At 38.8% G+C, this 13,060-nt stretch overlaps 1 protein-coding gene across 2 annotated transcripts in view; it reads right to left on the bottom strand.

Moving 5' to 3' along the window:
* Positions 1-13,060, bottom strand: part of kif18a (kinesin family member 18A) — a 143,142-nt gene that overhangs the window by 93,219 nt on the left and 36,863 nt on the right. For both annotated transcript variants that reach the window (XM_034191858.1, XM_034191866.1), the window contains one exon: positions 11,370-11,567. In XM_034191858.1, coding sequence (XP_034047749.1) covers positions 11,370-11,567 — 198 coding nt within the window. The remainder of the gene's footprint in view (positions 1-11,369; positions 11,568-13,060) is intronic.

Below are 13,060 nucleotides of genomic sequence, written 5' to 3'. Positions count from 1 at the left end.
GACTTGTAAAACATATTTTTGAACAACAAACAGGACCATGCATACACAATCAAATAAGGAAGAAGGGTTCTGTCCCTATTAAAAAAAAAATCCCACAACATTCCAATATGAATTTTTAATTGGTGTACCATTTCCTATTTAAGTGCCCAAAACAATGGAGCCATAAATATGTGCACAAAAACCAAGGAAATATATAGTGAGCTTCAGATCTGTGATTAAGATGACAAAATGAAACTTTTTTTTTCTGCCATGCGATGAGCTATTTGCATAAACAAGTAATTGAACAGGTGTACCTAAAAAGCAGTCAGTGAATGTGATATATCAGTGGAAATAAATATTTTGTGATTAAATACCTGAATGAACAAGCTGGTCAACCTCTGTATACGTAAGTGACAAATACCGTATCCGGGTGCTGGACTGCCATGTAGCCAAGTATCAGCTCTCCCACTTTTTTTGAAGAAAGTTCGTTAAAGCCCAACCTAAATAAAATTTTCATTAAGGTTTATTAAATAAATACATTTCATGAACCCAATACATCATAAAAAGCAATAAAGAGTTTTCACAATGTTGATGGCTTTCACGTTTGTTGGATTACTCTGTGCCCTGACCGCTGTTGGAGTGATGCTGCCTCGACGGTAAGCGTCATCAATGTAGAGAAATTATAATTTTCCTCATCGGGTCTGTAATCAACATTTCTGCAGCGCGGCTTTGCTTTGAACCTTGAATCAATCGAAGCAATGCTTCGATTGTTACTTCGTTGATTAATTTTTTTCTTTCGCTTACCCCCGCTAAAACCCTAAAGAGCATATGGCTGTGAGTATTATTTACCTTTTTTATGTTAAACCGACTTGTTATGGTCTTCTGAAACAGGTGATAGATGTATTTTCTAACTTAAAAACGGGACCGATGCTAACACGTTAGCATGTCTATGGCATTTTCAATGTTAGTTAGCATTAAGCAGTTGCAGCTGTCAAGCGTTTGTTGTCGTGAAAGAGTCAAATGCATTACAAATTGTAATATTTTTTAAATTTATTTTTGTTTATATATTAATAATAGCAAGCACAACAATATTAGTAATAATAACTAATCTAATGATTATATACAATTTTAGAGAAAGAGACAAAAAGAACCCGAATAAAAACACAACAGAAAATATAAAACCAACTAACAATGAACATACATAAATAAATAAATAAATACATACATACATACAGAAATAAATAAGTGTTTCCTGTGAACACCTAGTGACTCTTACACCTCCATTTCACCCCTGTCTTATTTAAGTTTAATGACAGTTTGTTTCGGTCAAACCATATTTTCAATGTGTTAATTTCTTCAGTGATTTCCTTAGGAATTATCTGCCAAACTAGAAAACTGCTGCATCCTAGTAAGAGCAGAATACTACTGGAATGAATCTGAATAAGTTTTTTTTCTCATCAAAATGAATGCTGCACTCACTGCAGTTTATTGTCTGGAATAGTCAGAGATTGCATTTCAGAGCTTCTAGAATTCAAACATTTTCATGCAGGTGGTGTTGGGGTAATTTTGGGTTTCATCTTTTTTTGGTTTTCACCACTTTCATCCCTGAATATGTGAAATTGTGAGTCACTTTTGTGCGGATTAAAGTCACTAACTGGGCCTCCTGTCTTGTTGCAAGAAAGAAACGAGAATCGTCCTCTGTTCTGTTCACACAGGTCCAAACGCTGCGTGGCTCTCTGCCGAGTCAAGTTAGAACGATAGAATCCAGTCGGAATTAATAACTTCAAAGTGAAACACCGTTTTGTTTATTTTTATTTATGTCCAAAGATCAAGGATATAGTGACCAATTTCATATTTATTTACTTTAAGACTCAATTAAATACATAGAAAACCTGTAAAGCCTACTTTTAGTACAAAATTCACAAGAGGTATCGATAAGGGAATCGATAAGGAATCAGATCGATAAGCAGAATAGATAATGGCATCGATAGAGAAAATCTTATCAATACCCATCCTTATTTACAATTATGCCTCACATTCACCCCGATGTCAGGGTGCTGCCATACAAGGTGCTCACTACACACTGGGAGCAATAGGGGATTAAAGGGCCCTTAGTGATTTTCCAGTCAGGCGGGGATTTGAACCAACGATCTTCTGGTCTCAAGCCAGATTAACCACTAGACCATCACCTCCCCTAATGGTATTTTGTCATTGTTATTTTTTTTTTATTTGAAATCCATCAATTAATTTAGAAAAAGGCTGCCCAAATCGGTTTCTGGAGGGCGCCTACCCTGCATGTTTTCATATCTACTGGCTCTACTCACACCCAAGTATATACAGGTGAGGACAAAATTATTAGCATCCTTTTAAAATTTGACATTTTCCTCAGAATTTTCCCAACTGCTTTTTTTTTTTTTTTTTTTTTTTAACTGAGCAAGAAATTTTCAACACAGCATTTCTAAACATCTTAGTTTTATTTTGGATGCTTGTATTATTTTATTTTGCACACCAAAACAAAATTATTTCACAAAAACCAAAAACTACTAGACCTTTCTGTTGAGCTATGGCACAAACCACTGTTGTGCTTTAACTTTGTAATGCTCAGCGCTTTTAAAATTAAGTTAAAACAGTTATCTTCCGATGTACACAGCATAAAAACTTTAGCAAGTGTTTCAGCTGGCACTTGAGAAACAGTATAAAAGAAATCAGTTCAGACTTGAGGAAAAGAATTGTTGATGCTCACTAAGCAGGAGAAGAATATACCACGTTATCACAGCATTTCCAAGTATGAAGAACTGGAGTGAGAATTATCATCAAGAAATTCAAAGAGACCCACACAGTACAGAACAAGCCTGGCAGAAGTAGAAAGCTAAATATTTCAAAGACTCTGGAACAAAAACTAGCACGAGATATGTCTAACGAATGCAGAAAAACTGCCAAGACAGTAGTGATTGATTAATAATATTGGCCATGGTTGTTTTTGTTTTTGTGAAATAATTTTGTTTCTCGGGTTTAGATGACTTTCCAGTGGAGGCATGGAGATGTATTGGAGATATGGCAGTGGAGTTGAAGAACAAGAGCAAAGTACAGAGCTGTAGAAACTATCGAGATACAAAGTTGATCAGGCGCAACATAAAGTTAGGTGAAACAGTTTTTGAAGCTCACCTGAGCTCTGATGTGATGATCTATGAGTAGCACTATGGCTTAACACTAGGAATGAGCACAGTAGATGTGATGATTCCTTTGTGAGTGCTGATGGAGAAGTACAGAGAAGGCTAGGGGTTGTACTGTGTGTTTGGGGGTTTAGAATGAGCTTATGATGGGAGAAAAGAGTTGTGATATTACATGGGGATGTTGGGAGTGGCAGAGACGTATGTGAGGGTGTTGCAGGGCAGATTTGAGGACAGCGCAACAATAGTGAGTTATGTGGTAAGTACCGAGGTATGCGGTAAGGTTGTATCAGGATTGGCTCTGAGCCCGTTCTTGTTTGATCTGTAGTGGAGTAAAAAAGCAAGTCCCTTCAGCTGCTCCCTTTATTGCACTCGGGGTCACCACAGCAGGTCTGAGGTGGATCTGCATGTTAAATTGGCTCAAGTTTTACACAGGATGCCTTTCTTGATGCAACTCCACATTACATGGAGAAATGTGGCAGGGGTGGGGTTTGAACCAGGAACCTTCCATTCTGAAACCAAGTGCACTAACCACTTGACCACCAAAAGTATGTGGAAAATTGATGCAAGCCCAGGGAGGTGGAGATCTACTGTACATTTTTATGAGAGTAATGACAGCGAAATGGTGAAGAAGTGAGGGTGGAGTGGGTGAAGAAGAACTGTGGGGTTGATTTTTTGATAGAAAGGTTTACAAGATAGGTAGAAAGTTTACAAGATAGTAGTAAGAAGAGCTATATGTCATGGCTTGGAGGTAGTGGCACTGGCAATTAGACAGGAGGTGGATGTGCCAGAGATGAAGATGGTATAATTTTACTTGGGTGTGACAAAGATGGGCAGGATTAGGAATGAGAATATCAGAGGGTACAACAGTTTACAGAGAAAGTACAAGAGACAAGACTGAGATGTTTGGACATGTGCAAATGAAGGGTGTGTGGTATACTGGGAGAAAAGTGGAAGAATGGATGGAGTAAGAAGACTTATGAAGTAAGTCAATAAGATGGATATTAATAGGGGAATTAAAAAAAAAAAAATGTTAGATCTATCTTGCATTCAAATCCAGTATTCCTTGTCTTAAGTTCAAGCTCAACACCAAATTGAATTTAAATACATTTATGCCTTTTGGATTTATCCTGCACACAGTGAGACAAATATACAAAAAAGCTTTGTGATGATGAAATCTTCTTGGTGGAAGTAATTACAGTCAAGCACTTAAGCCATACAGTCTGTATGACTTTTCAGAATTTTTGAGTATACAGGTGTTTTTTAAAGACTATAGGACAGTATTGATGTTAAAAAACCCCACACTCCTATATATTTTCCAAGTAACACAGAGTTGCATCAGGAAGAGCATCCGGTGTAAAACCTATGCCAAATCAACATGCAAATCCACCCCAGAGTGAAAAAGGGATAAGCTGAAGCGACTTGCTGTTGTGACAAAAATCATTCATTGATGTGGAGCGGAATGCTGTGAGGCGATAGCTGACAGCACCTCAATTGATATAGCTGCTGAAAGTGCGTATCACTAGAAAATAAAATGTCAAATGAGCTGACTAGTCTAAATAAATAAAGAATTATGAAAATACTGATGTATTTCATTTTATTTTTGGTGTTATATGCCCAGAGAAAACATGGGGAAATTAGCATGATTTCATCTTCCTCTGACAAATGCCCAGAAACCTCAAGCTGTGAGGAATATGAGTTTTAGTGACATATCAGGTCCCACCCCAAAAATAAATGGGGGAAAATATAATTTTTTTACAGTGTGAAATCAGTGTTTTGACTTTGATGGTGAATAAGTCAAAATGCTTAAATTGTGTATTTTGCAAGGATGTTGTCACATGACAAGTGCTGCTTATTTGGTGGACAGATTTTCCAAAAAGAATATTTGGAGGAGATAAGTGAGTGGTGTTGTTTTTTTTTTTTATTGTGCGTCTCGTACAAACAGGACAAGTGAAGCCCAGCACAATGTGAGAATGGTGGATGGATCTAACCATGGATTTTATCCTTTCCTTTCCTGTGGCCAGCAGAAAATTCTTAGTGTGTTTCCTCTCCCACGGAGTCAGACAGAAAGGCGACGACAAGTGGCCACTTTTAACAGGACATCCGTGATGTGAACCAGCTCCCAGTCCTTTGAGTTACTGGCTGAGCTGAACTAAAGCCATGGCTAAGCTAAGCACTACTGGTAGCCCCAATGCCATTGACACCAGATCCACAAGCTGATAAAGGGACATTTGTTTTTCTGTGGAGCGCCACACAATAATTCTACATGGCTGTGTGTGTGTGTGTGCGTGCGCAGCAGTAGTAAAATTGGAGACATTACGCATGTGTAATCATTATTATTCAGTCTTACCGAGACGTATGCGAGGTTTCGTATTTTTTGTATACACTGCGGGTTACAAAGAGGTGAGACAGACATTTGTTGATCGCAAAATACAAGAATTTGATTTCAAAGCCAAATTAAGCCATATTAAAATCCTATTATATTTGGAAACAAAAACAACCCAGACTGACTGTGTACTGGAGTAAATCATGAAGTTGAGTGTAGCTGAAAACAGGTGGAGTGACCTTCAGACAGCACCTGAGGTTCCGTCACTTTAATGGGTAAAAATAGCTCTGAATCTGTGTGCATTTTTCATATGTAAGGATATTTTTATGTTTATGAGCTACATTAGGACTCGTACAAGTGAAAGAGTTGGAAGTAATGATGTACAATCTGGCATATAATTTTTTAAAAGATAGTGTTGATTGGAGTGTGATATGCCTTTCATGTTCCTGTTATGTGCTCTACCCCTGAACATAACCACAGCACTTCTAACCAAAGAAGGGACAGTGTGCTCAAATGTGGTTTTATGCGTTTTGTTCTGCTTTGAAATACTACAGTGTGAAAGCAAGGAAAATCAAGCAAAATGTGGCATATCCCTAGTTTTCATCCTGAAGTAAAAATGAGTAAATTAATAAATAAAAAAAAAATCTGAAATTATCAGTCTAGAAATTTACAGTCTGTCGATTATTGCAGTGTAATTCGATGAAATAGCCCATATGATAAAGATAAAAGTGAGTGCAACACAGACACGTGGGCAGCAATATGTAGGGGATCTGCAGAAGTGTACTTTCTAAGGTCAAGAAGCCAACAATTCCATATAGTAGGAGATTGATATGCAAACCCTGACAACTTCTTCATAACCTTAGATTCATATAGCAAGTGATCACTTGCCGGTCTTCATTGCTTACAAATCCTTAGTTGACTAAATTGAGCATAATGAAATTACAAATTTTCAAAAGGAAAATAACAGAGGAATCTATGGCAAATTTTAGAGCAAATGCACCAAAGCTGGCGTGACACTTATACTGAGGATATTGATAAATCATACAAATCATTTATCTCCATTAGTTCCAATTTATATGATAAACAGTGTCCACTGATGTCAAAACTTGGTAATAAGGGAAATACCGCTAAACCTGGATTACAATGCTGAATGTATGAGAGAAGAAAAATTTTGTACAAGCAATTCTTAAAACGTAGAACAATTGAAGCTGACAGTAAATACAAGCAAACCCAAAAAAGCAAACCAATATTATCCGATCTTGCAAAAGGCAGAATTACAGTAATTTATTGAAAAAAAAAAACTAAAACAAGCATTAAAGGTACGTGGACATTATTAAACGAAATCATCAAAAATAAAAGACTTGTCAAAGATTATCCAACATATTTTTACACAAATATTGATGCAAATGTTAAGGAAAAGGAAAAATAAAAAATAAAAAAAAAAAATCCGGAAATCACAATGTTTTTTTTTATAAGTTATTTTTATGTTACTGCTGCAAATAAGTATTTGAACACCTGTGAAAATCAATGTTAATATTTGGTACAGTAGCCTTTGTTTGCAATTACAGAGGTCAAACGTTTCCTGTAGTTTTTCACCAGGTTTGCACACACTGCAGCAGGGATTTTGGTCCACTCCTCCATACAGATCTTCTCTAGATCTTTCAGGTTTTGAGTTTCAGCTCCTTCAAAAGATTTTCTACTGAGTTCAGGTCTGGAGGCTGGCCAGGCCACTCCAGGACCTTGAAATGCTTCTTACAGAGCCCCTCCTTAGTTACCCTGGCTGTGTGTTTGGGATCATTGTCATGCTGGAAGACCCAGCCATGACTTATCTTCAATGTTCTTACTGAGGGAAGGAGGTTGTTTTCCAAAACCTCACAATACATGACCCCATCCATCCTCCCTTCAGTATGATGCAGTCATCCTGTCCCCTCTGCAGAAGAGCACCCCCAGAGTATGATGTTTCCACCCACATGCTTCATGGTTGGGATGGTTTTCTTGGGTTGTTCTCATCCTCTAAACATGGTAAGTGGAGTTGATTCCAAAAAGCTCTATTTTGGTCTCATCTGACAACATGACCTTCTCCCATGCCTCCTCTGGATCATCCAGATGGTCACTGGTGAACTTCAAACGGGCCTGGACATGTTCTGGGTTGAGTAGGGGGACCTTGCTGCCCTGCAGGATTTTAAACCATGACAGCATCATGTGTTACTAATGTAATCTTTGTGACTGTGGTCCCAGCTCTATTCAGGTCATTGACCAGGTCCTCCTGTGTAGTTCTGAGTTCTGATCATCCTTACCCCACAAAGTGAGATCTTGCATGGAATCCCAGACCAAGGGAGACTGACAGTCATCTTGTGTTTCTTCCACTTTCTAATAAATAATCATAACAGTTGTTGTCTTCTACCAAGCTGTTTGCCTGTTGTTCTGTAGTCCATCCCAGCCTTGTGCAGGCCTACAGTTTTGTCCCTGGTGTCTTTAGACAGCTCTTTGGTCTTGGCTATGGTGGACAAGTAGAGTGTGATTGATTGAGTGTGTGAACAGGTGTCTTTTATACAGGTAACAAGTTCAAACAGGTGCAATTAATACAGGTAAAGAGTGCAGAATAAGAGGGCTTCTTAAATAAAAATTATCAGGTCTGTGTGAGCCAGAATTCTTGCTGGTTGGGAGGTGTTCAAATACTTATTTGCAGCAGTAACATAAAAAATAAATTATAAAAAAATCATACATTGTGATTTCCGGATTTTTTTTTTTTTTTTTAGATTATGTCTCTCACAGTGGACATGCACCTAAGATGAAAATTTCAGACCCCTCCATGATTTCTAAGTGGGAGAACTTGCACAACCGCAGGGTGTTCAAATACTTATTTTCCTCACTGTGTCTATATATATATATATATACACACACACATATACATACACACACACACATATATATATATACATATACGAGGTCTGTTAGAAAAGTATCGGACCTTTTTATTTTTTGCAAAAACCATATGGATTTGAATCAAGTGTGATTGCATCAGCAAAGCTTGAACCTTCGTGCGCATGCGTGAGTTTTTTCACGCCTGTCGGTTGCGTCATTCGCCTGTGAGCAGGCTTTGAGTGAGCAGTGGTCCACCCCTCTCATTGGATTTTTACTGCGAATAAATGTCTGAATGATTTGGAGCTTTGCAGCATCAAATTTTTCCAGAAACTGTGAGACCTCCAGGTGGACACCATTCGGAAAATTCATATGGCTTTCAGCGACGATTTTATGGGGATTACACAGATTAAGGAGTGTTCCAGCCGGTTTAAAGACCGCCCACAGCGTCTGAGAGTATATATATATATATATATATATATATATATATATATACACACACACACACACACACACATATATAAATATACGAGGACTATTAGAAAAGTATCCGACCTTATTATTTTTTTTCAAAAACCATATGGATTTGATTAATATGTTTTTACGTAAGCCAAGCTTGAAACTTCGTGCGCATGCGTCAGTTTTTCCACGCCTGTCGGTTGCGTCATTCGCCTGTGGGCAGGCTTTGAGTGAGCACTGGTCCACCCCTCTCGTCGTCGTTTCATTGCGAGGAAATAGCGGAATGATTTGGGCTTTTTTTCCATCAGAATTTTTTCAGCAGCTGGAAACCATTCGAAAAATTTATCTGGCTTTCGGTGAAAATTTACGGGCTTCACAGAGAATAAGGACTGTTACTACATCTTTAAGGACGGCCCACAATGGCGCACGAGCTGGACATCAGGCATTTTCCGGCAGATTTCACTTTTAACAAGAGATTTTGTCATGGAAAGCTGTGCGGAGGCTTCGCGCGTCAAGACCGATTCGCTGATCGAGCGAGAAAACGGAAAACCTCTGTTTCGGAGTGCCAGGGGACAATTTGGGACATGCCCAGCTCTCCACAATTTCTCTTATACTCACTGGGCTGGTAAGCATTGAAAGCCGATATAGGCATGTCCCAACTTGTCCCCTGGCACTCCGAAACGGAGGTGTTCCTTTGTCTCGCTCGATGAGCGAATCGGTCCTGACGCGCGAACCCTCCTTGCGGCTTTCCGTGACAAAATCTCTTGTTAAAAGTGAAATCTGCCGGAAAATGGCTGATGTCCAGCTCTTGTGATAACCAGAGAAATTGCTCACGACGGTCCCGACACCAAATTTTTTTCAGAAACTGTTAGAGACAGGCAGTTGGAAACCATTCGATAGATTCAGTTGGATATCGGTGAAGATTCTGTCTGCGTCACGTGGATTATGGACTGTTAAAACCTTTATAAAGACGGCCCACAGCGGCGGAGGGCGCACGGCGCGGCCATTCAACAGGCTGGATCAACCAGATCATTTCTAAACTGAATGCTGTGTTGATCCAGGACATCATGTGACTAACAGAGAAATGGCAACAGAGCTGGACATAGCACTTTTACGGCACATTCCACTGTTACAGGAGATTTTGTAATGAAAGACGTGCGGAGGATTTCGCGCGTCGGCACGAAGCAGCTCAGGACGCGCAGCAAAAAAACACCTCCGTATTGGAAGTCTCACAGGACATGTTGGGGCATGTCCAGCCATTACACAATTTCTCGGATACTCACTCGACTGAAAGCCATCGAAAGCCGTCTGAATCTTGTGAATGGTTTCCAACACGGAGGTGTTTTTTTTTTTCCTGGTTGCTCATCCAGAACAACAGAGGGACCATCTCTTTCATCATCAGAATCCTCACTGTCTGGTTCAGACTGACGACGCGCTGGGCGTGCCGTCTTGCTCCAATTTAAAAAAAACAACAAAAAAAAAAAACTGAAGCCCGTGCCCAAGATTCATAAGATGCCTCATTTTTACAAAACAAAGACAAAAAAAAAAAAGGATGCTGTATCGCTGTATTACATTACTAAGCCATATATATGGATTTATAACAGAAAACTGTCAAAAGAGGGAATAAAAATGTGTAAAGATGATTGAATACATCATCAGAGCAGTAAATTGATCAGACCGTGTGAACGCTGCACACTGACTCCCCGTGTGCGGTTATTTTCCATCAGCTGTAATATGAATTCTGTCTTTCAGAACAGCTGTTATATAATCATGTGAATCATCTACCTGTTGCCACATGTACAAAAGGGCTGGATTGTCATTCCTACATTCATATTGTTATATTTAATAAAAATAATAAGCACATGCAGGAGGCGACTGCTGCTGCTGCGTTCAAGTACTGTCGGAAATTACATGACTTTTTTGTTGCTTCAAATTCAGCAGTTTCTTGTGGCAGGAGCGTGGTTTTCATTTTATTTTTGGTAAAATAGTTCATTGTATCCACACAAAAGATTAATTCTGGCCTATATAAGCTGCCTGGTCCCAGTGAAGCTGACCCCCACCCAGATAAAAAAAAAAAAAAAAAAATCCAAGCAAACAGGCTGAGTTTGCCCTGTAATTTCCGACGGTACATGAACACAGCGGCAGCAGCAGCGCTCACTAACCGGCTTCTGTACTGTATGAAAACATTCAGCTGGTCAAACAAACTAAACGCTAACATTACCAAAACTAAGCAAACGATACGAAACTGCCAAGAACGACAGAAAAATGAAATACAGACGAATTGAGGTTTTCGGTGGCATTCGTTCAATTTTTTTGACAGTTTAAAAATCCTGATGAAGCGCCAGCTGCAGGAACAGAGCTGCGTGAAGGTTAAATGATGCCAACGAAAGTCTAGATTTCTTGTTTTGTTTGGGCTTCGTTGCCCTTCATTAAGTGCCATGTGACTGGGCCTTTAGTCAATAGCAAAACCCTGAGAAAAAAAAAATGCTCTTCCTTTCAAAGGAAGCCAATAAACAGAGGAAAAAACAGGTGCAAATGTGATTCAAACATAGGGGATTTAATGTTCAACTCACCTTAGGGTCAGCAAGTGCATTGATAACATTTCCCAAAGCAAGGAGTGAGCGATTAATGTTGGCACCTTCCCGAAAACGGGCACCTTTGGCATTGGTGGCGCTGGCTCTCTCCGAGCCCGCAAGATCAATTAGGCTCATTTTGGCCACACAGACATTAGGATTTATGCTGGCAGTCTTGTCCTGCTGTCGCAAATATATCTGAAGACAAGTAAACAAAATTGTCAGCTAAGAATTAGTGAGAACCATTTTGTTTCACATTTAACAGTATCTGTCCAATATGAGAAGCGTGCTGTAAACTAGGGTTGGGACAACTAATGAAAACCATTAGTTGTACCCTAGTCAGGTACCATTAGTCATTGACTAGCTGACTAGTCTGCGACTAAATTTGACATTGAACGAATTAAGCCAAATTCGAATCTTCATGGTGAAACTCAAATGTGACATTTATTTTTTACAAATATAAGCACAAAATAACAAATACAAAAAACAGCATTAGCATGAAGACAATATCTGCATTCATTTACTAGGCACAGACTACACATTTGAGCTGACTAATTCACCTGCCAAGGTTCACACGCTTTCTTCACTGAGTGAAGGGAGTGGTGGCAGCTCTGGCACGTCTATTTTGTAAAGGTTAAATCAACTTAATAAATGGCTTTCCAGTAGTTGACTCATAAAATATAGTCAACTAGCCGGATGTTAGGTAGTTGTAGTCGACTATTAAGACTAGTCAGTCCATCCCTACCTGTAAACCATGACTATAACAGGATATTTGTATTCCTGTTTATTCTAGGGTAACTAACAGGGAGGAACACTGCTTTGATCTCTTGATTCAATAGAGTATTGCAGGAAGGTCTGATTTCATTTTATTGTGAGAACTGATAAATAAAAGGTGAATTGTAGTTTCTTCTTTTTCCCTAATAAAAGAAAATGTCAGTAGAGGGAGTGCCCCTTGCTTTCTGATTTCCGTTTAGTATAAAAACATCCATTTTATACTCTTACCTCCTCAAATATATGTTGGCAGTCATTTTCTACTTATAAAATGAAGAATTTTGTCCTTCAACCATTAAATTTTTTTAAAAATTGTAATGATATGTGCAACAGTACACTACACCAGACACAACAGAAATTAATCACAACTCAACCCACAGACTCAATGGCAAAAAACATAGGCAAACCAGTGGCATTGTAACCCCATCGAAACCCAGCAAAGATTCTTGCATTTACGTTTTCCTATTTCATTTCATTGTGAAACAAAAATATATATGTCTTGTGGGAACTTCATTTCATCTGTCACTACACATCAGTTCCAGCATATAAGACCTGCAACACATTAAAAAAAAAAAGTTGGGATGCTAATGCATTTGCCACTCCTTCTGCCAACACTTAAGACATTTTGGTTTTGAAGAGTGATAAAACATTTCATGTGTTATTTTGTCCCAATCCTCCTGCAAACAAGTCTTAAGGTGTGTATTGTTGTGTTTTTCATTTCAAACAGGTAAATTCGAGGAAAAGTAAACCCGTAGGCCGGGTGGTTTGGGGCCTGCCTATGACTGAAGGGTTCTAGATGCTCTGAAATGCATTGTCCTGCATTTTAGAGTAACAAATTGAAGAAATTTCATGACTTTCATGAGAAGATCTGAGAAAAATTTGTGAAATCCAGCAGTCGGAGTACTTACTAGTAAAGTTAC

This window comes from Thalassophryne amazonica, chromosome 2 (assembly GCF_902500255.1).
Source record: "Thalassophryne amazonica chromosome 2, fThaAma1.1, whole genome shotgun sequence".
Lineage (NCBI taxonomy): Eukaryota > Metazoa > Chordata > Actinopteri > Batrachoidiformes > Batrachoididae > Thalassophryne > Thalassophryne amazonica.
The sequence above is the reverse complement of the archived record's forward strand: the minus strand, read 5'-3'. Positions and strand labels throughout refer to the sequence as shown.